This window comes from Macaca mulatta, chromosome 4 (genome assembly GCF_049350105.2).
Source record: "Macaca mulatta isolate MMU2019108-1 chromosome 4, T2T-MMU8v2.0, whole genome shotgun sequence".
Taxonomy (NCBI): Eukaryota; Metazoa; Chordata; class Mammalia; order Primates; family Cercopithecidae; genus Macaca; species Macaca mulatta.
In genome coordinates, this window is record NC_133409.1 from 16,542,424 (window position 1) to 16,569,916 (window position 27,493).

The 27,493-nt window shown below is 39.1% G+C and overlaps 2 protein-coding genes across 10 annotated transcripts in view; one reads left to right on the forward strand and one right to left on the reverse strand.

The window, feature by feature from the left end:
* Nucleotides 1-17,810, reverse strand: part of REV3L (REV3 like, DNA directed polymerase zeta catalytic subunit) — a 189,390-nt gene extending 171,580 nt beyond the window's left edge. For 3 of the 5 annotated variants that reach the window (XR_013416164.1, XM_015137570.3, XM_077999288.1), the window contains exon 1: nucleotides 17,342-17,810. Coding sequence is in view for 1 of the 5 variants with exons in the window: in XM_015137570.3 (XP_014993056.3) it covers nucleotides 17,342-17,480 (139 nt within the window). In the remaining 4 variants the exon portion in view is untranslated. Of the gene's footprint in view, nucleotides 1-6,602; nucleotides 6,731-17,341 lie in introns of all 5 variants that reach the window. The other 2 variants (XM_028847040.2, XM_077999287.1) reach the window with 1 other exon arrangement.
* Nucleotides 17,308-27,493, forward strand: part of LOC100427957 (uncharacterized) — a 121,151-nt gene continuing 110,965 nt past the window's right edge. For 4 of the 5 annotated variants that reach the window (XR_013416166.1, XR_013416167.1, XR_013416168.1 and 1 more), the window contains exon 1: nucleotides 18,079-18,259. Coding sequence is in view for 1 of the 5 variants with exons in the window: in XM_077999289.1 (XP_077855415.1) it covers nucleotides 18,093-18,259 (167 nt within the window). In the remaining 4 variants the exon portion in view is untranslated. Of the gene's footprint in view, nucleotides 18,260-19,338; nucleotides 19,458-27,493 lie in introns of all 5 variants that reach the window. The other variant, XR_013416165.1, reaches the window with a different exon arrangement.

The following is a 27,493-nucleotide window of genomic DNA, read 5'->3' on the forward strand; positions in this document are numbered from 1 at the left end:
GAGCTCAGGAGTTCAAGACCAGCCTGGGCAACACAGTGAAACCTCATCTCTACTAAAATACAAAAAACTAACAGGGCATGGCAGTGTGCGCCTGTAGTCCCAGCTGCTCGGGAGGCTGAGGCAGGAGAACTGCTTGAACCCAGGAGGCAGAGGAGTTCGAGACAAGCCAGACCAACATGGTGAAACCCCGTCTCTTCTAAAAATACAAAATTAGCTGGGCGTGGTGGTGCGTGCCTACAATCCCAGTTACTCGGCAGGCTGAGGCAGGAGAATCGCTTGAACCAGGGAGGAGGAGGTCGCAGTAAGCTGAGATCACTCCAGCCTGGGCAACAAAGCAAGACTCCGTCTCAAAAACCAAAACCAAAAGACAAACAAACAAACAAACAAGCAAAAAAAACTTTAAAATCTCCCTTTTAAAACATCTTGAGATGGGTTTAAAACTGAAGTGACATAAAAGGATTAAAAATAGTGATGAAAAATGATTTATACCATATATCATAGAAACAGTCAAACTGAAAAGAAATAGGAATAATAATTTTGACACAGCACAAAAAGATTTTAAGAAGAAATGAATTAGTCTCTCTATATTACTAAAAAGATCTCTACAGTGCTACTCAAATGCCATCTATGAACTAGCTGTTTGCTACAGCTATGCAACAAGACAATGTACAAAGCTCAAAACTTAGCATTTAGAAACTCTTACAGCAGTCTGACAGGGAAATTTTATAACTGTTAAATAAAATAATTTTTAAAAATGGAGGCTGTATTACTATTTTGTCAGTTATTCTCATTTCATTTATTTCATTTTCCAGTAATTCCTTTTTAATGTATTATAATGAAGTATCAGAGTTAAAAAAAACCTGATTCTTCACCACAAATAATTTGAAAAGCACTGCGATAAAAGACTTATCAGTCATGAAGCTGGATGTGCCAAACAACACATCAAAATATACAAATTTAAAACAATTACAGATGCAAGGCAAAAATGAAGGACAAATGTTTATTTGGGAAGCAAACTCATTCCATGACACATTAGATTAGATTTTTTTTAAAAAAAGCACATACAGGAATTTTAAAATGTCATGTTTTCTCTAAGAAGTCACTGATTATAAACATCCTATCAGTTTAATATCAGCTTTTCAGGGGGGAAAATTAAATGAACATACTGTGAGATACATTACAACCTCGGAAATGTTAAAATTGGGCCAGGCGAGGTGGCTCATGCCTGTTAAGCCCAGTACTTTGAGGGGCTGAGATGGGCTGATCACCTGAGGTCAGGAGTTCAAGACCAGCCTGGCCAACATGGCGAAACCCCATCTCCATGAAACATACAAAAATTAAACAGGTGTGGTGGCACATGCCTGTAGTCCCAGCTACTTGGGAGGCTGAAGCACAAGAACTGCCTGAACCCAGAATACGGAGGTTGCAGTGAGTCGAGATCGCACCACAGCACTCTAACCTGGGAGACACAGTGAGACTCCGTCTCAAAAAATAAAATAAAATTAGAAAAAAGAAATGTTAAAATTGTTTAAAAAGGATTAATCAAGAAAATAACAGTAAGTCAATAATTTGGTATTAAATGAAAAACTTCCTTTCAATTTTCAGTGAAACATGTATAAAGATGTTAACAATAAAGCAAACGCTAAAGAATACCTCAATAACGTTTAAAAACTAGAAACTATGTAAAGCATGGTTAAAAATACTGGCTTTCTGTCATGCCCCACCAATCACTTAAGGATTCCTATTTGTTTTTGATGCTGCTGGGTAAAATCACATAAGAAGAAAGGGTTTGACAACTTTAAAATGTTTAAAACTGTATTAAATTACTCAAAACATGATTATCTGTCCAGCCTCACAGTTTTCTAATATCTTTTTATACAAAAGTCGAGGGAAAAGGTCAAAGTACTTCATAATGTCAGATGTGGCACAAGAGGTCACAGATGCCTCTGCCACCTTCTTCCTGGCTCCCCACAATCTCAGAAAAAGCTAGGATATTATTTGGGCAGTAGGTAGCATTACCGCATTCTCAAAAAAGTCTACATTCTGCATGTTTTTCTTCTATGTGGTCCACTGCTAAGGGCTACTCTAATCTAGCCATCCTAACATGTGGTTGATGAGGTCAAGGTTGGCTGAACAGATTGAAAATTATATAGCTGGCCCTCCATATCTGTGGGTTCCACATCTGTGGATTCAACCAACCACGGATCAAAAATATTCAGGGAAATAGTTGCATCTGTACTGAATGCGCACAAACATTTTTTCCTCATTATTACCTTAAACAATACAGTATCACAATTATCACACAGCATTTACAATGTAGTAGGTGTAAATTTCAAGTACTATACAGGAGAATATACTTAGGTTATTTTATGCAAATACTACACCATTTTATATAAGGGATTTGAGCATCTGTAGATTTTTGTATCCTCAGGGGTTCCTGCAACGAATCCCCCAGATACTAAGGGATGGATACTGAGGGAAGACTGTACGTAAGCATAGAGCATTGCTAGAACCACTACCATGATCTATGTATGTTTTATACACATCACACACACAAACACACACACACACAAAATGAAATTAACAAGACTCAAAGCAACATTATTAACAATTTATTCTAAGTGACATAGAGTATTTTCCATCTATCCTATACAATCTCGTCATCTAAAAACAGCCCTCCAGAGGGTATGATCTTACTGCTTGAACTGCCTGGTCAAAAGGACTGATGTCATAATAAAATCAAACCTAAAAGAGGAAAAAAATAAATCAAAGACAGGATCCTTTTGAAGTTTTTCATTTTAACTATCAAGAGTTTTATAAAGTTCTCTGCAGAAGATCTGATAATGCCAGGATCTTTTCCTTCCATTCCCATGCCTAATACTTAAACCTAGCTTCATTAAAATGTGATTTAAAAGCCTAATTCAGATATAAAGATTATTTATGAAATGAAAAAAAAGATACTACTTAAATAAAAAGTTATCAACCATAGAACTAACTGAGGAAAACATGGAACTCAATTTACAGATGGAGATGAACTTTCCTAATATATGAAGGCTCTTTGGAATCAGTAAGGAAAAGACCAAGAGTCTCGACAGGAAAATGTGTAAAAGATAAACAGTACGCTGATAAGGAAATACCATAAGTGCCTCTCAAGCATTGAAAAAACACTCAATCTCACTCATAATAAAAGGAATGCAAATTAAAACTACACTGAGATCAATTTCATATCTATTAGATTGGCAATGATCAAAACATTTGAGAACATAATCTTGATGAAGACATGGAAAAAGTCTCCTATTGCTGGTGGGAGTACAGATCAAAACAACCTCTGTATTAGTTTTTCTCATTTGAAGAAATCCTTGTAAGATGTTTAAAAATGTAGCAAGTAAGGTACATTTAGCCTGGTGTGGGCTGTTGGTCATATTCAAAAAAGTGTTACAGTTTTCTACTTTTATAGAATTTTGTTCACATGATGAAGCAGACAGGTAGGCCACTTTTAAAAACTTGGATGACTGGTCAGGCGTAGTGGCTCATGCTTGTAATCCCAGCACTTTGGGAGGCTGAGGCGGGTGAATCATTTGAGGTCAGGAGTTCAAAACCAGCCTGGCCAATATGGTAAAACCCCATCTCTACTAAAAATACAAAAAATTAGCTGGGTGGTGTGGTGCATGCCTGTAATCCCAGCCACTCAGGAGGCTGAGGTGGGAGAATAGCTTGAACCCGGGAGGTGGAGGGTGCAGTGAGCCAAGATCACACCATTGTACTCCAGCCTGGGCAACAGAGGGAGACTCCATTTCAAACAACAAAATAAAACAAAACAAAAAAAACTCGGATGATTAAGAGAGTAGTCTTGCTCCATCTGCTGCTCACCTCTTGATACCTTATTGTGCACTTAATGGGTGCTCAATAAATATTTGTTGAGTTGAATGAAACTAAGAATAATGTGAAGGATGATGAAAACGGAATAAAAACGAGTAAGAATAAGGAATTAGCTAAATTTATCTGAACTGTTGAATAAATTGCTTACATAATCACTACTTTAAGAAAGGAGCAATGCCACGGTGGCACATGCTTCCTGAAAAATGAGTTAGCCAGCAACAGCTGGATAATAGATTGTTGCAGTAATGGCCCCCTAATTAACTCCACTCCGTTAAGAAACCCCTCCCATACCTACTGTGGAATTGGCCATGTTGATCTGCTTTGGCCTATGGACAACAGAAAATATATGAGGTTTGCCATCACTAGTTACTTCTATAAACCTTACTACTGCCTCCAGGTGAAAGAGCCATGCCTAGCCTGCTGGAGACACATGGCCCCCATCACCCAAGCCAACAACCAGTATGAATTATCCAGACATAGCTATCCTAGACCAACCAGCTCCCAGCTGACCCATCAGCTGACTGTGGCCACATCAACAAGGCCAGACATAGCTGCAGCAGAATCGCTTAACTGAGCCCAGCCCAGAATCAGGCTAACAAATGCCTATTGTTTCACAGCACTATGTTTTGGGGAGGTTTATCATACAGCAAAAGCTGATCTAAGTAGAGAGGGGAATAGGTGGTCAAAGAAGATTTTTCCCTTACCTGTTCTGCTTTCTATATTTCACAATGAGAATATATCTACATACTATTTAATTACACTGAACTTATAAAAATTGCATATCGGATTGATATTAAAATTCTACTATCACCTTGTAAACACATATACATTAATTCAGTCCAAATGGGAGCACGAATTTGAGAGGAGACATTAATATTGTGTCAGAAAAAAAATGGGTTAATAGAGTACCAGGGTTTACTATAACACACACACACACACACACACACGAATGTGAATAAGAGTATATTCACGGTCACTGTCACATCTCAATAATGGTTATTATCAAATTCTGGAAGTGTTAGAAGACACTCATCTCAGATTTTGCTTCACTCTTTCTTCTGTTTAAGTGGGTAATGGCCTAATACACATTTTCTCATTTAATCCTCATATGGTATGAGGTAAACATTACGCTACAACACTTTAGGCAAATTAACCTCTCTATGCCTCATTTCCTCAACTGTAAAATGGGGATAACAGTTCTATTTTACAGAACTGTTGTGAAAACTAAATAGCTTAGAACAGGGCACACAGTCCTTACTCAATAAATGGTTTACCACCTCTTTTAGTAAAATGATGTAAAATTAAGGTCTTTTAACTATAATAACATGACTTCTATTTTCAAAACATTAGGCATTATCAACTAAGGTGTGAGACATCATAATTAATCTGGATACCTTTCTAACGACTTCATTTAAAAATTAAAAGACATGCCGGGGTGTGGTGATGGCTCACGCCTGTAATCCCAGAACTTTGGGAGGCCGAGGTGGGCAGATTACCTGAGGTCAGGAGTTTGAAACCAGCCTGACCAACATGGTGAAATTTCATCTCTACTAAAAACACAAAAATTAGCCAGATGTGGTGGCACGTGGCTGTAATTCCAGCTACTTGAGAGGCTGAGGCAGGAGAATCATTTGAACTTGGGAAGTGGAGGTTGCACGGAGCTGAGATTGCGCCTCTACACTCCAGCGTGGGTGACAGAGTGAGACTTCATCTCAAAAAAAAAAAAAAAAAAAAAATTAAAAGACAATGTTATTAAACAAAACCTAGGAATGTATGTAGAAAATACATGGTGATGAGAGGTGAAGCTCTGGGCAATAATAAATCATTTAGTCCACATTCCACAATCCTAAGTAGGTTTAAAATACAAAGGCTTCCATTTTTGTGTGTGTTACAAATTCACAAGAAGAGAGCAATAAATCCTATTGAAATGTCACTTTTACTGTGACATCTAGCATACGTACTTTCAACATGTTCAATCTTTTTTTTTTTTTTTTTTAAGGCAATACTGATGGCTTTGGAAAATAAGGTTCTTTTCAGGCCCTGATGGACCACTTATAAAATATAGCCACATTTTTAAAAAGTGTTTTTAAACAGGCAATTACCTAACCTGTAGATATGTAAAAAGTCTCACACCACAATGTGCAGATGTTTTAGTTTCTCCCAATGTGAGGAAAAATTCCATCTTTCATTTCAATTCAAACATTTTAAAGAGCATTCAGTATATGAGGTAATGTAGCAGATTCTGGAGATAAGACAGGTAAAGTAACATAAGTAACATTTATGTTACTATATATGCCAGACATTTGCTGGTTATCTTATTCAATCATAATAACGCTGTGCTGTAGAAATTATTAAAACTCACTTTACAGAGGAGGAAATTAATGCTAACATAAGTATAATAACTTGCTCAGGACCTCTCAGCAACAGAAGGCAGTGGGGTTGAGAAGTATGAGGTGGGGCCCATGAAGATAGCGCCACATGACTATTCTTAGAGACAAACACAATATTCATTGTAATAGATCGTTTAACAGCAATGTGGAAGGGGACGAAGACTTGGAAAACCAAGGAGATAATCTTTGGGAATGGGCAAAGGAGTCACAGAAGACTTTAGAGGTTGATATTTAAGTTGTTACTTAAGGATGAGTAGGATTTACCAACTTCAATGCCAAGGCTCACCCCCACCCCCCTCACCCCCAATATATTAACCAAAATAAATTACTTACTTGAAATTGAGAAAAACAATTTTGAGAGAAATCTTCCTCAGATATATTATTCCATAGTTTTAAAACAAATAATATGATGACAGTTTAATTTTTAAGTTGCTTTTATGTGGCTTGTCTTGGGTTTTATTCTGAAATGAAATTTAGATTAGTCATTTTCTTGTTCTGAGAAACTAGGAGTATGCCAACATGTTTTAACTGTACATTTTTCACATATCAACATGTATTCTTATTTACAAAGTCTTTCATTTCACCATCTCAAACAAAACCTAATTTAGTATATAAATTACTTCGAAGTATAAAAATATATATGCAAAACAATATATTTATTTTAATTCTTGTTATACTTCCTTGGTAATTGTAATAAATGGAAGAAAAATAGAAATCTTGTGAACTGTTATATGTTACACAAGGCATTTTTGAGGTAACACACTTTCTTTTACTATTTGAATTGTTTATATAGTAATGATCTTTGAACCCAAAGAAAATTAAATAACTGCCCCAAAGTAAATTGAGCTCAAATTCTTAGTATTTCCCAAAACTATCATCCAAAAAGAAAACAGAATTGGCCAAAAAAAAAAAAAAAAAAAAAAAAACCACGAAATTTTCCATTGACAATTACTACTCATTTTTCTCAGAATTTACTTTGCTAGGCGTGTATTCAATTTCTGCTACAGAAAACAGTCCAGTTTACCAATCCTAATTAAGCAACAAAGTATTTTTCATTTATAAAATGAAATATTTAAAAACCTACAGAGAGCTGGAAGAAACACAAGATCATCTGGAAAACTTAGAAGAAATGACAGAACACACACACACACCCCAAACAAAAACACTAAAAAGGTTAAATAGGCTGTCATTAAGAGGGTCTTACTTTTACTTACTTTTACTTATAATACTTATGTTTGGACAGTAGACAGAGTTCTTTCTAATTGCCTAAGACACTCATTCCTGCCTTATCTGTATTTACATGGAAATTACAAGTTAACACAATTTCACCCAAAGTTCACTGTTCCTTAACTCCCATTATTTCCTCTTATTATCACTATGATGTTAAAATGGCAGCAAGATACCAAAGTGACATACCCCATACCACAGCCCATTTCTCACTTTATAAGTAAGTTATATTTCTTTGAAATATCCAGCGCCAATGACAATATCCTCTAAAACCTACTTTAACCCAACCTATTTAAACTTGAATCATTTTTCACTTAGATTATCTTTTCTTTTTTTTTTTTTCTTAAAGAGATAGGGTCTTGCCATGTTGCCCAGACTGGTCTCAAACTCCTGGGCTCAGGCAATCTTCCTGCCTCTGCCTCCCAAAGTGCTGGGATTATAGGTGCCCAGCCCTAGATTATCTTTAATTCAGTGAATTCTAATCCAATCAAAATCAAGATGAGAGAATATTTAATTATAGCACCAGAGGAACTTGAAAGGTTTCATATATTCCCTCCTTCCTTTTTTGGAAATTGCATACATACAATTTTAGTATCAATTTTTGTTTATGTTTGCCCTAAACTCCTTTTGCTGTAATCTTGTTTTCTTAAAGATGCAGCCAAATCATCATAAAACAAATCCTACCATAATCTATTCTAGATTATAGATTAATATTATTATATATAATAATATATATTACATATTATTATATAAGAAGATTCTAAGCACTATTAGACACCGTAGGGTCTCAAAGATTTCTGAACTACATATGTGCAGTTCTTTTAATAATTCCTCTGAGGTTCTGTATTTTTGTCTTTCAATTATTATCAATGCCTTCCTCCAACATTCCCTCATGTTTTGCGGGGAGAGGAGGTCAGTGTGAGGAGATGAGAGCTGAAGAGTCAAGATCCAAGATCCCCCATTTTCAAATCCAGCCTCACACCAACCAACACTAGGACACTGGACAAATCCCTAAGCCTGCTATGTAGACTTGTTTTCTTTATGTAAAACGAGTACATTTGACTAGAATGATGTTTCTCACCCCTTTTAACACTGCAAATAAAACTTGTTAGCAAAAAATTTTTTAGCACACTGCGACAACAGGAGGGCATCTGGAGGCATTTACATAGTGCCTGGTGAAAAAAATTATATTTTCTAAGTACAGAAGATAAAATTTAAAGTATTATGGTAGATATTTTTTGACATATGTAATGCTGAAAATTTTAATATGCATTTCAAAACCAAACTTTTTCCCATCAAGAATATTTCAAAATTAAAATCATGCTTTATTTCTGACATACATGCACTATTAGGCAGTCACCTTGCAGAGCACATCAAACGCATATGATGAGCAGCATCCAATACAGGTGAATACAGATAGTGAGGCCTGGCGCTGGGCCACCAGGGACACCCTCCCTGCTTCCTTGTCCTCTCACTGTAAGTGGGTTGCACCTTGTGGTAGGTGGCATGTTCCTTTGGCACCGTGAATACAAACTCCAGTAACAATTCCATGATCCCTTTCCCACAAGAGGCAGCTGTACACTGTGGCTGGCTGCTGAAGTAGATTCCAAGTAGTAAGGCACACCTCATTTAATGCACTTAAAATATCAAAAGGAGCAGTAACTGCTGGTTGTCACTCACCATGCTATCTGTTCACAGGAACCCCAATGCCTTCCTTCAGCCCCCATTCCACTAGGACTACCCTTCTGTGAGCCATGTAACAGCAACTGAAAACTTTGAATTAGAAGATTTCTAACAATACCTAAAGTTAAAAACAGTATTGCAGTAATCATTCGTTTGTAACAACTATTATGGTCTTTTATTTTTAATTTCTTACCAATTCCTGTAAGCAAAACATAGCTTAAAAATATTAACTTTGAATAGTATTACATGCACGTGATTTTAAAATACTGAAAAATTACCAAACTGTGTACTTAAAAAGTTAGTCCACCTTTGTCCTCTAGGCAACCACTTCTACACACTGGAGGCAACTACTGTCATCAGACTCTCCCGTATCCTCCCATGCACATTACATTCTATATCTGCCCATATATATATATATATATATGGATTTTATTATAATAAAGAATTTTATTCTAATACATAGGCATATATAGTATACAAAAAATACATATTTTAACCACAATAATGGCAGCAAACTGCCCACGCAGTCATGCCTCTTGCTTTTTTTCCTCGTATCTTAGACATGGCACCACAGCAGTACACATAATATTCTCTCATTACTTTTAACGGCTGACTAGTATTTTGTAGAATACATATACCATAATTCACCCAACTACTTCCCTACTGATATATGTTTAGCTTGGTTCCAATCTTTTGCAGTAACAAATAATGCTGCCACAAATATTCTTACATATTTATTTGACATATATGCAAAATCTTCTAGAGAATAAAATCCTATAATGGAATTACTAGAACAAAATATATCTGTGTTTTAAATTTTGGAAACCATTTTCAAACTGCTTTCTATAGAATATGAACACTTTATAATCCCACCAGCAATGTATGAGGCTGACCATTTTCTCTTCGTCTCACCCTTCCCGAGTTACACTATACATAACTTTTGCTCATTTGATAGGTGACAAAGAGTATGTTGAAGCTTTAATTTACATCTTTATTATATTATAAATAAAATTATACATCTTTTCATATGAATTCTCTTTGCTAATTTTTCTACTGGATTATTTTCTAGTTCTTTGTATTAAGAGGAACTTAGCCCTTTGTGAAGTCTACAAATAAGTTTTACTAGTCTGTTTCTCTTTGTTTGATTTTTTCCCCTATACAGAATTTTATTTTTATGTCCTAAAATCCAGCAATCTAGTATGCTATTAAAGGACTTCACCAATCCTGGATTATGTAAAAAATAATTGCCCTACATTTTTTGTTTCGTTGTTTCATATTTAAATCTTTAACTCCTCTGGAAGCCAACATTATTTTTCCAGATGACTAACTGGCTATCCCAACACTGTTTATTAAATAATTATTCTTTTCCCTACTCATAAATGAAGGTGGGATCCATTTTCATATACAAGTTGAATATCTCTTATCTAAAATGCTTGGGACCAGAAGTGTTTCAGATTTTTTCAGATTTTAGAATATTTGCAAATACATGAGATATCCTGAGGATGGGACCAAACCTGAATGTAATTTTATATAATTTTAAATAATGTTACACATGAAACAAAGTTGTTTTGGTTGTTTTTGAAACAGGAACTTGCTCTGTCACCCAGGCTAGAATGCAGTCGTACAATCATGACTCACTGCAGACTTCACCTCCCGGGCTCAAGCGATCCTCCTGCCTCAGCCTCCTGGAACCACAAACGTGTACCACCCTGCCTGGCTAATTTTTGTATTTTTTTGTAGAGATAGGGTCTTTCCATGTTGCCTAGGCTGGTCTCGAATTCCTGGGCTCAAGCAATCCTCCTACCTTAGCCTCCCAAAGTATTGAGATTACAGACATGAGCCACTGCATCCAGCCTGAAACAAAGTTTTGACTGCGACCCCCCATCACAACAAGGTCAGGTGTGGAATTTTCTACTTGTGGCATCCTGTTGGTGCTCAAAACATTTCAGATTTTGAAGGATTTCAGATTATGGAGTTTTGGATAAGGGATGCTCAACCTGTATTAAGTTCTCATATATATTTGAGTTAATTCTAGTCTTTACTCTGTTTTAGTGCTGTCATGTGCCAAAACCATGTTACTTTTCAAAACATTTTAAAATTAAAAGTACTTTACATACAAGTAAGAATAATAAAACCAGAAATTACTGGCTTGCTTTAATATATGAATCATTTTGCAGTTCCTAAATGCAATTTATATAATTAAGTTCAATATAATCATCATGCAATCATACATTTTGGTTGACACATGTTTTGGAGACCATTACGAATCTCATGTCTCTTACTACATTTCTGGAACCATATCTAGAAAACCAATTTTTCCTTAATTTTGCACATGGATTTTTTAAAATTATAAAATCAGTACATGTTCTCTGTAAAAAATCTGAAAATATAAAACATACCTTCCAGAGATAACCAACTTTTATACTTTGGTGTATCTTTTTCCACACTTTTAATAAGTGACTATTTTGTAAACTAATTTTTTTCACATAATACAATGACAGCACTTTCCCATGTTATTACACATACTTCTAAAACATGTCTTAAACACGTCCTCCCAAATGAATATACCCAGTTTATGTAACCATTTACCAATTGTTGAACATTTAGAGTTGTTCTCTGTGATGATTATCATCTATTTATTAATCATTGCAACAAATGAGTTGCAAGAATTAATAGATGAGTTTCAAGCACTGTGGTAAACATTAACTCTATAATGGTGAGGAAAAAGAAACACATTATCAGGATTTCTGGAGCTTACAATCTATTTGGAAAAACATGTTAATCTCTAAGACATAAAATTACAATGACAGCAAGTGCTATGAGAAGAGTTCATGGTGCTTTGAGAGTCTATGATAGGGAAGGCTTCCCTGAGGAAAGATAAACCGAAGTTTAGGTGAAAGACAAGTAAAAACATTCTAGGCAGGGGCAACGGCAGGTACCAAGCCCTCACTGTGGGAAGGAGCATGGCAAGAACAAGGGACTGAGATAAGGCCAACATGGCTGGAACAAAAAGAGTAAGTCAAGAACATGGCTCAAGTCATGACTAGACAGAAAGGTAATGGCCAGACTATGCAAGACCTTGTAAGACAGGTAGATGCCACCATATAAGACACAGAGTTTTGTCCATATCCTGAATGCAATGGAAAGTTACTGAAGCATATCAAACAGTAGGGTGATGTAATCAGGTTTGCATTTTTAAAAGATCCCTCTGATTACAGGAAACAGATCAGAAGGGGAAAAAGTAGATTGGGATAAACCAAGATTAGGAGGCTACTGTACTAAACTTGACCAAAAATGCTAGTAGTTTAGGGTGGTGATGATTATGAAAAGAAGCAGATGGATTCAAAAGACAATCAGATTTGCCAAAAGATTTATGTTCATAGATTAAAATCCCTAAAACTATAATTATTGGGTCAAAAAAGAACATTTCAAGGATTCTAATACACATTGCCAAACCGCCCTGCAAAGAGCAGTTTTCTTAATCTCTCAATTACCTTGTAGCTGTTCCTCTATCTGAAATTTTAAGTTCCTTAAAAATTCCTTTAACATGACTAATCCGTATTTCCTTCACGAAGTCTTCCCTGACTCCCCTTTTTGCCTGGATATAGAATGTGTCTCCCACTGAATCCTTGCTCTGTCTTACACACATTTCTATAGTCCAGTCATACTGCATTTGACTTAAGTTTACATGCCCATCATCTCTACTACACTGTGAGCTTCTGGAGGGTAAAGCTGTTCTTAAGGCACTTAAAGCTAAAATAACTTGCTACTCAGGGCTTCAAATACACGCTAAAAAAAGTGACCAATTTGTTTGTGATGAGTCATCAAATCTCCATAGTGTTCCTGAAAATTTCTCCAATAATTGTAATCAAATAGGTGTTATACGATCTTAAAATATTTTTAAATAACTTAGTAAAAAACAAAGTATGAACAAAGCAGATTCTAGTACAGAAATTTTTGAACCTGAGTTGTTGATACACGCTAGTTTTTTAAATTATTCTTATTGCAAATGTAACTCCAATTTACCAAAAAAAAAAAAAAAAAGGTTATTCTGGTAGTTTCTTATATTTAACTTTATAAAATATAAACAATGAGAATATATTTATAATTTGAATAAGCATCTACGTAAACTTACATAGCATTTCAGAATTATCAATTTCTTATGTTGAAAAGTTTGATTTCATGGCTAACAGCATCTAGAATGATCTATCAAAATCTTCTCTAAGCTAGAGGAAGTGGCAGAGTTCCTTAGAGTAATCTTAAAGACAAGCAGCTCCCTCTATAGTCTGTCTGGCCTACTTTGTTTAATTACTTGCTTTGTGAACATCTCCCATTCTTCTATTTACTCCTACTCTGCATCTCAGCAGGGAAGCTCTTTGAAAGGATAGTTCTGTTTAACCTGGTGCTGAGGAAACTGTGAGAGCTGTCTAAACTCCGCATGAAGTGAGTTACATCAAGCAACTAAGCAAGAGTAGAGATGTGGAAAATGGACAGCTTCCCAAGTCTACCTAAGTCGAATCCTCAAATGAAGCCTGATGATTTTATCTGTAGTGAATTCTCTAAGTGGTCACACCTATATTCAAATCTAAATGAAAAAACATTGTCCTATACTTTATTCATAACCTTTCATCCCTCCATTAATACGTTACCAAAATGTTGTTATAAAAGAAAAAGTTAACAATTTCTTCTGTAAATGATATTGCTCAATTTGATTATGTCAAAATAATGTTCAAGACATTTAAAAAACTAGTTAAAGAAATGGAGAGGAAGTTTGCTTTTGTTTTTTAAAAAATTCCATAACTCAGATGAAGAAACTTTACATGATTCCCTTAGGAATCAATATCCTCAGTTGGCAAGGGATTAAATCACTCAGGATTTACCATTCAAATCTGAATATCCCACTTTTTTTTTTTTTTTTTTTTTTTAAAGGCAGGGTCTGGCTCTGTTGCCCAGGCTGGAGTGCGGGGGCGGGATCTTGGTTCATTGCAGCCTCAACCTTCTGGGCTCAAGCAATTCTCCTGTCTCAGCTTCCCAAATAGCTAGTACTACAGGTGCACACCACCACGCCCAGCCAATTTTTGTTTCTTTGTCTGTTCGTTTTGTAGAGACTATGTTGCCCAGGCTGGTCTCCCACTCCTGGGTTCAAGGGATCCTCCTCCCTCTGCCTTCCAAAGTGTTGGGATTAGTGGCATGAGCCACAGCACCCAGCCCTGAATATCCCTCTTTTTAAAAATACCTTTTCAAATTTCACCAACTTAAGACATGGGAGTTTTTAAACCCAAAACACTTTATTTCTTAAATTACTCAAGATACGTCCTCAAAACACAGAACAATCAAAAGTCAACTGGACTGTTTTCTAAAGCAGAAAAATGCTTTTCATGCAATAATGGAAAAACTAAACTAGTAAAAGGGTATTAATCCAATCAGTTCAGAATTTGTAATATAATTTTGAAATGGCCACTTCATTTGAGAAAAAATATCTTTGGTTGCCATTTTTCAGGATCTCATTTGTAAGGCAAACTCAATTTTAAAACATTTTCTCTCCAAACCAAGGTAAAGCATTAAGGACCTCCCAAAATAATTCCTATATATGAAAAAAGTACGTTTATGGTATTTTATGTAGCATAGGTTTATCATGTGTTACATGTTTTTATTACCTTATTTTACTTGTTAGTAAAGATATAAACTATAAGGATATAATATAAACTACGTTCATATCTTTGCATTATGTTTACATCTTTACTTTTAAACATATCTGTCTTCATTAAAAATTCTAGCATTCAGTTTTACTAAGTCAGACTGGCCTCTCTTTTAATATTAATAATTTTCACGTTTTATTTTATTGGACTAGTTTTCCGTGGGGAGATAATTCAAAAGCAGATAATTCTGCAGTTTTTGATTATGTTTAATTAATATTAATCTCACTGGGAGTTTCTGACGTACTAATAAAAATGCTGGCTTGGTTTATGAAAAGTGTAAACTCTAAATGTATGCCAATGACTTCAAATTTTTTCTTGTTGAAACAAACATTTTTGTTGCAAACTGTGAACTATATAGCAAATTCAATTTGATAATCCTTAATTTAAAATTTGACTTTCTCTGTATCAAGTTTTATGTCTTTCAATGTACATATAAAAAGTGTCACTTTTTAATTCATTTAAAATATAAATTTCAAAGTATATACCAAAAAAAAAAAAAAAAAAAACCACACAGTGGGGGTTTTTAGTCTTTGGTTTTTATGGGTTTTTTTTTTTTTTTTTTTTTTTTTTTAATAAGGGGCTGGTAATCTATTGTGGGATGCCCATGAAGGATGAAATAGGAAACAGTTAATGTGTCTTTTTAAAAATATTCAGAAAAACAAAAGCATATAATATTCTATATTTTTAAGGAGCAATTTCTCACGTTATAGAATTAGTTAGCTTATAGTGAAACTCATTTATTTCCACAAACGAAACTTTCCTATGAAACAAAGCTTGACTATCTCTCAGGTAAACATATTTAATGACTTGTGTGGAGGAGAAAAAATTATGTGTGGAAAAGTAATTCAAACAATACAAGCTGTAATACACAGAAATGCCACAGTATATCCTACTAGCATGTCCCTTTATGATTCGGAAATCTGGCTGAACAGAGCCATATCAACTTCACTATCTTATCCTTCCTCTGCATCTGAAGTGAGAACAGAGCATTACAGTGAAATTCCAATTGGAAACAAAGACAGCACCACTACATCTAAAAGGGCAGAAAACCTATTTTATAGAACACTTCATCTCCTCGATTTCCCAGCCTCCAAAGTTTCAAGTGTTACACTTTCAACACGTTAAAAGCACTCAAATTCCCCATCTTTCAAGGTTCATATCAAAATCATATTCACTAGTTTAAAAAGGAATATGCTACCAAATCTCACGACATTGACATTTTAACAAAGAGAATTCACATTAAAAGATAACAGCTTAGAATGAGTGCTTGTGTTTGGGAAAGCGCTATTATCTTGGTAGTCCACAGAAACTGACTGTAGTAACAAGATGAATGGTGATGAGGGCAAGGAGCATCAAGTGGGAAATGCTATCTAAAATCCCATAGGGCAATTCATAGCTAGAGGGAAGAGCATCCTTTCCTAGGAGGCATTATTTCCTAGAACTCCATTATTTCATGGAAGCAGTTCAAAGCATACAAAAAAGCAAAACCATTTTAAAACACCTAGTAAATTGGGCCTCTATCTTTTTTATATTATCATAAACCCCAAGAGTTTTTGAGAACGTACCTTCTGCACTGCTGTCTCTCCCCTTCTCACCCCTGCTTCAACATAGTTGTGTTTAAAAAATATACCTGTACTTAAAACGCAAGCCTACAGCCCAGTCTAGGAGCCTTTCAAAATGTCTGTGCTGCTGAGTCGGGCTGTGGTTCCTAATAAATTCACCCCGTTAAGTGTGATATTTTACGTTGGGCAACATAAACACGCATTTCCTACTTTCATGGATGAACATTTCCTGAAAGCATTGCACCTGAGGATGCTGCCCTGTCCCCAGACGCTCTGGCACTAAACTCTAAGGAATCAGACCTGCACTCACAGCAGAGTCACACGGTCACCCCAGTGAGAAAGATTATCTGGCCCCAGGCGCCACTCTCTTCGGCCCACTGCATCTCCGGAAGGGGCAGAGGAGAGCGAGGGTGAAAAGAGGCCATGGGGAGCGACTGACAACAAGGCTGACACTTCCCCGTTTCCAGAAAGCGGCACTTCAGGGACACAAGGGATGCCCGGGGTCCCACTAGCGACCGACCTCAGAGCGGACCCTACGAACCCGTCCACCGATGGGCATGGCGCGGCCACCTGGCCCGCCGTCCGGGGCGCTCGCGGCTTTCGCTCCCCCGGCTCGCGCCCTGGAGTGCGGCTCCCGCTCCCGGCCGCCACACGCCGTGTAAACACTCGGCGCTCGCCGCCTCCCTGCCCGGGGGTGGGGGCGCCGCGCAGCGCTCGCGCGGACCCACATTTTTGCGCCTCTTGTCACGCGCGAGAGAAAAGGCGAGGAGGGCGTAGGAGAGGGAAGACGCGGCAGCGATCCACGGAGACGGCCGGCGCCGGCGGCGTGCGCGCGTGTGCGCGGCGGGGAGGGCGGCCCCGGCGCCCCGCCGACTCCCGCTCCCGCCCCGCGCCCGCTTACCTGCCGGGGTCGCTCCGAAGATTCGCACCACCGGCACCTTCTTGACAGGGGCCTGGGTGAGGGGAGATTGGCAGGTATCCAGCCCCTGCAGCGGGCTGGCCATGTAGTAGTCTGCAGTCACTATCCTCACTGAAAACATGTTAGCCGCCGCCGCCACTGCCTCCCTTCACTGGCGACCCGGCAGCGGCAGCAGCAGCGGCGGCGGCTCCCTCCGCAGCGGCGGCGCCCCCTCCCCTTCTCGGCTCGGCCCCCTCCCCTCACACACAGACACCTCGAGGAGCGGCGGCGGGCGGGGCGGTGTAGGCGCTGCTGCCGCCGCCTCCTCAGGAGCACCCGGCAAGAGGCCGCAGGAGAGAAGCCCTCGAGCTTTCGTCGGTGCTGGTGCTGCCGCCACTGCTGCGGCCGCCGGGAATCACACGGGCTCCTCGGTCCCAGGCTGCAGCTCTTGTTGCCATGATGATGATGTCACGGACGCAACCACTGGGGGAGGGGAAAGGGGGGTGTGTGTGGCGAAGGGAGGGCTGCGAGTAGTGCGGGGGAGGGGGCTCGGCGGGAAAGGAAGGGAGCGGGCGGGCGCCCGGGCGGAACACGGAGGGCGGGGGCCGAGAAGGTGCTTTCTCCCCCGCCCCCGGGGCACGCAGTGAGGGAGGCGGCCGGCGGCCGACAGGGCCCGCGCGGGATCGATGACTCGGCCGGCGGGCACGGTCACCTGGGTGAGGGGCAGCGGAAGGGGCGGCAGAGCACCGATCTCATGGATGGGCTTCGAGGGGCTTGCGGGAGGGGTGCGCCAGTGTTCGGGGCCGTTTTGGCGGCTATGCGGGATTGGCAGGAGCTGCGGTGCTCACAATTGCCTAGCCGACCGCCATTTCACATCCAGCAGAGGAGGCGGGGGCAGCCGCGGAGACGGTTTTTCACAAGGTAAGAAAATCCGCCCGCGGGAGGAGGGAGGCGAGGCGCAGATCTCGTGCCGCTGCGGCCTCGCGGGAGGGAAGGGCGGGCTGGCGGGCGGGCGGCTGAACGGGAGGGGCCGGGTGCGGAGGCAGCCGGCCCTTCTCAGGTAACGCCGCGGCTCCGCGCGTGGCCCGGGGGCGGTGCGAAAGGTGGGGGCGCGCGGGCGCGGGCTTCGGCCTATAAAAGGGCCGCCCTGGCGCTCCCCCTTCCCGAACGTGCCGCGCGAGCCGCCGTGCTCCCTCCTCCCTGCTGCTGCAGTGTCTGCGCGGGGCCATTTAATGAGATTTGTTCACGCACGGCTCTTAGCTTTGCGAGGGGTTGGCGTATCCAGTGCATAGGGATTTCCCACTACCGTGTTTTTCTCCCGCCCCCTTCCTTCGCTCTCGCCCTAATATATCCTTCGTTGGTTTCCTCGGCCCCGCAGGCTGCGTCCCGGGCACGCGCAAGTACATGTAAGGACATGTCAGCTCCCGGTGACCTCCCTCCTCCCTCGTCGCTCCTCCCCCAGCGGAATGTAGGATTAACAGCCTTTCCGAGAAAATTTTGGCCAAAGAAAAAGGCCTGTGAAAGTCACCGCGTTAGACGTGGCCTCCTCGTGTTTTTCAGTAACAGGTTATGCAGGGTTTTACTACCCGAAGGCGTAAAAGCACCACCTTGGGGAAGGGCCGTTTTGAATAAACAACTTTATTCAAAAATCGAGAGGGGGTGAAGCGATGCAGTTAGGGAATTTTTGTTTTAAAGTAATATGCAACTGGTTTGGCTATTAAATTGGAACCAAGGGGTTCCTCTCTGACTTGGCTACTGATAGTGGGCATGACCTTGGACAAATAATTTTGTTTCTTTGGGCTCAGTTTCTACATATGTAAAACGGGAAGGTTTCTCTTAAAAACTCACCCTGAAGGGTTTCTTCTCAACAAAAAGATGTAAACTGTAGGAGGCGGAAAGTGTGGGTTCAAGTTCGAAATTTGCCCCTGAGTTAGGACCCTTGACACATTTCTAACCCATCCAAAGTAGAGATGGTTGTTTTACATTTATGTGTTATACAGGTGCATTTGAATAGTTACCAGGTTGCCATGTATTTGAAGTGGTGTGAGAGCTACTCGTTTGGAACCGTAGTGGATTTTCAAATAGGAAAATCAAAAGGCCCAAAAGGGACAGGTCACTGGTAAGAAGCTGTCTATAAATTCCCTAACATATAAATGCTAATAAGAACTTACGCCCCAAGGGATTTGAGACTGATTACTACAGTAAATTACCTTGTAGTTTTTAACCTCAGAGCATGATTATAAACATAGGTGGCAAGATTTCTACTAACATGCTGGAAATTAGTTAATATTTTTAAGAGGCAAAATCTCTTAATTTGAAATTTTAGAAGGCTATAGAAGTGATTTTAAAATATGACTACAATGCTAAAATATATTTTTGGTAAAATAAATATTTTGTACATGCCGAATGTCAGATACACAATACCAGTGATTCTCAGTGTTCCATGACACCTAGCATTCTTTAAATGTTAGTATTTTGGCTCTTACTGAATTACATTTTTGGGTATGGGGCCTGGGAATCTGTATTGTTAGCAACACTACCTGCCTCCCCGTGATTCTTAAGCAAAATAAAATTGAGAATCCTTGTACTATAATCAGTGTATCCATAACTTTTAAATTATAATATTCCTAACTAGAAAATGGTAAAAGCATCAAATTAACAGAGTTGCTATTTCTAGAAAATGGTTTCTTTCCCCTTACCTCTTGAATCAACATTATTTACTTTAAGAAAAGGCAGTTGCAACCACAAGTCAAATCCTTCTAGAACTCCAAGAATGTTCACTCTTGAAGAAAAACATTTGCAGCATGAAATTAGGAATGTTGTGTTCATTGCATGTAATTTAGTTTTAAGTTGATGCTCAAATTGAAAACCTGACAGTAACCCCCTAATTAACCACTATCAAATGGGTTTTATAAATATATTCTTCCTGAAGTAAGAAAATGTTCTGGAATTTTGAGTCAGAGAATGTGAACTTTAAACCATCATTTAGCTAAGTGATCACTTATTTTTTGGAATTTTTTTCCTCATCTGTGAAATGGATAGTAATTTCTGTTTTAACTTCTCAGGGATGTTATAAGGCTCAAACGAGATAATGTATGTGAAAATATGGTAAAATGTTCATATCCAGAAGTCTGATTCATCGAGAAACAGTAAAATCACTTGGAATTGCCTTATCTACATACAGTATGAGAAATGCAAAAATTGAACTCTATACTTAATATCCTTAATGCTTTTTCTTTTTTTTTTTTTTTTTGAGGCAGAGTCTTGCTCTGTCGCCCAGGCTGGAGTCCAATGGTGCAATCTTAGTTCACTGCAACCTCTCCCCACAGGTTCGAGTAATTCTCCTGTCTCAGCCTCCCGAGGAGCTGGTACTACAGGCATGTGCACCATGCCTGGCTAATTTTTGTATTATTAGTAGAGATGGGGTTTCACCATGTTGGCCAGGCTGGTCTTGAACTCCTGACCTTGTGATCTACCCACCTTGGCCTCCCAAAGTGCCAGGATTACAGGTGAGAGCCACTGTGCCCGACTGCATTTTTTTTTTTAAGTGGCTATTTCTTGCCAGGAGATTTGAGATATGTTGGGAAACAAAACAGATATGGTCCCTTCCCTTATAAGGTTTATAGTCTAGCATCCTAAAAATGTATTTTAATCATATCAATTAACATTTAATCATCTCTTCTAGTTCACTGATGTGTACTTACCATGTTTGCCTTTAGTAAAAGCCTACCAAGTCTCCTTTACTGATACTGTTCAACATCTGTTAACATCTGCCTGTTAGCAGTTTATAATCTAGAACAGACAGTAGTAGCTACCATACTTTTGTGGCAGATACTATAAGATGGCTGATTCAGTATTCATCTAACTCTCTTTTTGCTTATTTTTCTGTACTTTAAAAGATGGAAAACAAACTACAGTTCTCAGACTCCCTTGCAGCTAGATTGCTGGAGTGAGATCAATGGTGTGATCAGTAAATGTTTAACAATGGCTCAAGAAGAGGGAAGGCCCTAATTTGTAGCATTGGCCAATTCAGTTTGCTTTCTTTTTTAGGAACAGGGTCTTATGATGTTGCCCAGGCTGGTCTTGAACTACTAGGCTCCTCCCACTTCAACCTCCCAACTAGTTGGGACTACGTGGTACAAATATGCCCCCTACCAGAGTGACTTCAGTAAATGTGGAGTTAGTTGGAAAGGATGCTGACAGTCAGAAGCTGGCTTCAGTATATGACCTAGTTTCCAGCAATCAGATGTACCCATGCAGGACATGGATGTGACAGCAAGCAACATGATGCTTCAGCTGCACTCAGGGAGATAGTATCTTCTGACAAATACCACGAAGGAGGTATTGGGTTCTTCTGGGTAGGTAGGGAGGAGTTGTGGCATCTGTTTTAGAGTCTTAGGTGCTGACTGGCAGGCAGTGCTGGGATGGGTTTCCACTAGAATAGCTTTGTAATGTGGGATGGGTGGGTGTTCTTTGTGGTTTGTTTTTTCTTGGATGTTGTTTCTAGCTATGTTTATCTAAGTCTGGTTCTCTGGCCCTCTGAGAGATCTGTGAGCTAAATAGTATCTTTTAATGCCTTTTTGCTTCAACCAGCCCAGTCACAGCCAGCTACATAATTTGTGGGGCCCAGAGCAAAATGAAAATGTAAGGCCTCTTGTTCCAACACAGGGGAAAATGTGCTATTATCTGTACTAAAATATAAAGCTTTTTCTTTCTTCTGTCTTTGCTCTCTCCACTTGTCATAGTGTTTTTAAATTTACTTTTTAATGTCATTCTACGAGAAAAAAAATTAAATTTTTTAATTCTTAGGATGAATTTTACCATTTATCTTTATATTATGTAATGCCATTTTAAAATGCAAGTATAAGAGCATTTCAATTGTATTTGGAATCACCAAAATTATACAATTCATAGCTTGTAAATGCATATGTATTTTGTGCTATCAGAACAGTGTAAACTCTGCACAAAACCAACTCAACTATTTTTATTTTGCTTCTTAATGTGCACATATTCTACCAATATTCTCTGTCTTCTGCTTACTGATGAGTAAGGAAGGATGAGAGGAAAGGGAGCGCTGAGTTGCCCTACTTTCCTTTCATTCTTTGTCATCATTTTTCGTGTAAATGGTTGACTAATAGTGGGAAGTAACACATGAGTAAGGAAGGATGTGATGTAGTCACTTGTGTTTCTTAAAGATGCTGTTGCCTTCTTTCTGCACCTGAAGCAAGTTCTGATTTAAATGAAAACTGTAGCGTCTTGGAACTGTCTGTGCCTCCACTAACTCAGTCATAGATGTTATATGCTTGTTTTGTATTAAATTTGTTACTCTCTTGAGTTCCTGCACCTCATAGGTCCACCAGAATCCTTTGTCATGAGGCATCATGGAGACCATATGCAAATAGAATGGCAAGGAAGAAAGCATACATACCTCTGCTTGCATGTTATGCTCTGCTATACCACTGGACTTACAAAACAGATAGTCAAACATAAAAGTATTATAATTTTCAAGACAGTGACTGCAGAGCATTAAACCAAGCACTGGGCCCTGTGTGACTATACATGTCGCATGTTCATGAAGTTGATGACTCTGAGCTCTTGGGTTTCTCAAATGGGACTTCTGGCATTTGGGTGAAACAGTTTTTCGTTGTGCAGGACATTTAACATCCCTGGCCCCTGTGCACTACATGCCACTGTAACAATGAAAAATTCCCCATGTATTTCTAAATGTCCCCAAAGAGAAGTTGCCACTCTCCACTGAAATCCTAGAGTGGACTCCACTGTGTATAGCTATGAACCATGAGCCACTACAGAGTGGAGTTAAAAAGGATTTCAAATTTTTATACCCTGGACAGCAGAATTATGATGACTTTTTCCTATTGTCAGAAAAATAATACCACCTACATTGATGATGAAACAAATATTTGAGATAACAATTCAAAGGTGGTTAGTGGGTTCTGTGTGTCACGTATAAATGGTAGTTGACTCCAGATAGATGGCAATTTCTGATAGTTTAAAAAAAAAAAAAGCAGAGTACCACAGAAAAGCAAAGAGAACCATCTTACCTTCATTATCTTCATCAGGTAGCCCCCCCCGGAAAAACTAAGAAAGTTGTCATAATAAGATATGCTACTCTTATTACGTTGGATTTGGAATTTAGTTTCATTATGTCTATTTTTTTTTTAAGGTATAGTTCTTCATTTAAGAATATTAACATTGTCAGGGCCGGCACAGTGGCTGAACCCTGTAATCACAGCACTTTGGGAGGCCAAGGCGGGAGGATTGCCTGAGCCCAGGAGTTTGAGACCAGGCTGGGCAACATGGCGAAAATCCATCTTTACAAGAAATACAGAATTTAGCTGGGTGCGATGGTGCATGCCTGTAGTCCCAGCTACTTGGGGGCTGAGGTAGGAGGATAGCTTGAGCTTGGGGAGGTCAAGACTGCAGTGAACCTTGAGCTTCATGAGCAAAGGATTCTGGTGGACCTATGAGGTGCAAGAGCTCAAAGGAGTAATAAAGTTAATGTAAGACAAACATGTTACATCTGTGGCTGAGTTACTGGAGTCATAGTGTTGCCACTGTACCGCAGCCTGGGCAACAGAGGGAGACCCTGTCTCAAAAAAAAAAGTTCTAGTTCTATAGACCTGATTCTGCCTTTGCTAACTATGAACGTCGGTTTCTATGAACCTCAGTTTTCTCTGCAATAAAACAGGGGCAAAAGTATACTTACCTTAGGTTCTAAATCATTTCATCAAAAGTGAATTCATTAAAAATGTAAGTTTACCAAGAATACATTTATTGGTCAGGCATGATGGCTCACACGGTGGGAGGCAGAGGTGGGAGGATTGCTTGAGCCCAGGAGTTTGAGACCAGCCTAGGCAACATGGTGAAACCCTGTGGGACTGAGAGTTTGCTTGGTTGAGAGGTGGGGGGATCACTTGAGCCCAAGAGGTCGAGGTTGCTGCACCACTGGACTCCAGCCTGGGTGGCAGAGCAAGATCATGTCTCCAAAAAAAAAAAAATACATTTATTAAATACATTCAGGGTGAGTATTCTCTAAAACAAGTATTTGGTAAATGTAGCAAACGGATTCATTGGCAAATTACCTTTTAGCAAATTGGACTGCTTTCCATTCCTATTAGGGATATTATAACGATTAAACGAAGTATTGCCAAAAATACTTAGCGTAATTCTGAATACTCCTTAGCTGTAATCCCCCCGCCAACATTCATAATTCAAGTCCTGCCTATTCTTTCTCCTGAATATTCCCCATTTCTGCCCACATAATCATTGTCCTTTTGTAGCCTTTCACTAGCTTTAGGTATACTATTGCAGTAGTCACTTGTTTGGTCCCTTGGCTTATTCCCCACTAATTTTATTTTCTACTGTACTGCAAGGGTGATCTGTCTACCACATAAATTTTAAGTTATCATCTATGTCAAATTATCATCTGTTGCCATGAAAACAGTGTTTATGGCATACCACCTTCATGATTTGACCTAGATAGATATTCGGCTTCATACCTTTTCACCTTTTCCATTTATCTTCTAGTACCACTGAGGTATTATAGCTTCGTAAACATGCCATTCTTTTTGAAAAACTATCAAATCTCTGTGCATTTGCCTTTCTAACTGGCATAGTACATTCTCCCTTCTTGTTTCCTGGCAAAATTCTTATTTATCTTTCAAGTTTTAGCTCAAATGCCACTTTCGTGTAAAGGTTTCCCTGATTTCCTCAGATTTAGGTGTTATTTCTAGCCTTCCACTTCTTTTTGTACATGCTTCTATTATAATGCTTACATTATTGTAGTTGTTTGTTAGTCTGTCATTCTAATAGACTGTTATCTTCTTGAAGGAGCAGACCATGTCTTTTCATCTTTTATATACTAGATCCAAGTATAATGCCTAGAATATAAGTTATCAGCATTTATTGAATTAAAAAAATTTAAAAATCTGTTTACAACTCTCTCTACTGCCTGCCCAACAGCCCTCCATTACATAGCAGTAAGCTAAGACCCAAAGAAATAAAGCTGTTTAGTGAGAACACATGCCTCCAAACTCCAGATTTATTACTTTTACTCCTATACGTAGGGAATCTTCTGAGCAGCGTCTATATAAGTAGTCATTTCTGTTGTCAGAAAGACTTGTCTTGTCACTGTTTTTTCATTCATCTTTAAGGAGTAGGTAGAAGGGCATAGTGATTTGACAAGAGTGGCAGTATTTTCTTTCTTATTCAATCATTTAGATACTTTATTTGTTTTCTAGTAAATTTGGTTGAGTTCAAGCTAAATTTTTTTTTTTTTTTTAGAAATTATTTTAATAGAGATGAGGTCTCACTATATTGTCCAAGCTGGTCCCAAACTCCTGGGCTCAGGCGATCCTCCTGCCTCAGCCTCCCAAAGTGCTGAGATAACAGGTGTGAGCTACCATGCCCTGCTAAATTATTCTTTATGAGACAGGGTCTCACTGTCACCCAGGCTGGTATGCAGTGACCCAATCTCAACTCACTGCAGTCTTGACTTCCCAGGCTCAAGCAATCCTCCCGCCTCAGCCTCCTGAGTAGCTGGGACTACAGGCGTGCACCTCTACACCCAGCTAATTTTCGTATGTTTTTAGAGACGGGGTTTCACTATGTTGCCCAGGCTGGTCTCGAACTCCTGAGCTCAAGTGATCCATCTGCCTTGGCCTCCCAAATTGCTGGGATTGCAGGTGTGAGCCATGGCACCTGGCCTCAAGCTAAATTATTCTTTTTGTCATCCCTTCTCTTTCCTTCACTCTTAGATAACTCAGTTTTCTTAACTACTGTAGGGTCAAATGTCTGAATCATTTGGTCCAGTGGTCCTCAACCAGGGGTGATTTTTGCCTCCCTAGGGGACATTTGGCAAAATATCTGGAGGCATTTTTGATTATTACATCTTACAATGCATAGGGCAGCCCCTACAGCACAAAGAATTATCAGGTCCAAAGTGTCAATATTGCAGGTGTTGAAAAACCCTGGCCTAGTTTAAAGTAAATTTTTACCCAGCCCCTTCATCCAGTCTCTTGCCTTTATGAAACCATGATGGAAAAGAAACTCATTCCCTTTCACAGGGATTTGGAAGGCCTAAATAAGTATGACAAACTTTAGAGGCAATTGCTGTCAACCATACAAAGTCCCAAAAGGCTTTATGCAGGTTTCTGCAGTTTCTCCATAGAACCTTCCTGGGTACAAGGTAGGCACATAAATATTTATTGCCTAAATGAATAGTAATAAAATAATTCTTGGCCAAAAGATGTATTTCATGTCTTTTATTTTTTTCTCTTTAAACTAAAGGAAAGTCAGATTTATTATGTGGTGAGAGATGAATTTCCTGAACAGAGATCTCTCTATTCGTTTTAACCAATTAATTTACTCGGTTACTCAGAGAAGCAAAACTTTTCTGAAACAACTCTTCCACTTCTGTAAATTAGCAGTAATAGTCTTAAAGAAGGAACCGGTGAGCGTATAAATTAAAGATGATGTTTGAGGAACAAAAAATTAAAAAAACTTTCAGAATAGAGTAATATTAGAACTGATGCCTGAGCTTTCCAGGACCCTCATTTAAATTACATATCCGGAATTGATACCGGGGCATTTCCAATGGATTATATTACAGATAGGCAGGAGGAGACCAAACACACATAGAGTAAGGATAGATAAAATTCCCAATTTAAATAATTAAGATGCAAAATCTCAGAAGCAAGGTATCTATTTGGATCAACATATCTCAGGGTAGTTTCCCCTGGCCCCAAAGTTTATTGCATTTTAATAATCACAGTGTAAATCACATTCCAGAAAAACTCCCACTAGAAAGCTTTTTACTGAGACTGGGCAGGGTGGCTCATCCCTGTAATCCCAGTATTTTGGAAGACCAAGGTGAGATAATTGCTTGAGCCCAGAAGTTTGAGACCAGCTTGGGCAACATAGTGAGACCTTGTCTCTACAAAAAATTAAAAATTAGCGAGGCGTGGTGATGTATGCCTGTAGTCCCAGCTACTCAGGAGGCTGAAGCAGGAAGATCGCTGGAGCCCAGGAAGTTGAGGCCGCAGTGAGCCATGATCACCACTGCACTCCAGCCTGGGTCACAGAGCAAGACCCTGTCTCAAAAAACAAACAAATGCAGAAAACTTTGCTATTGAC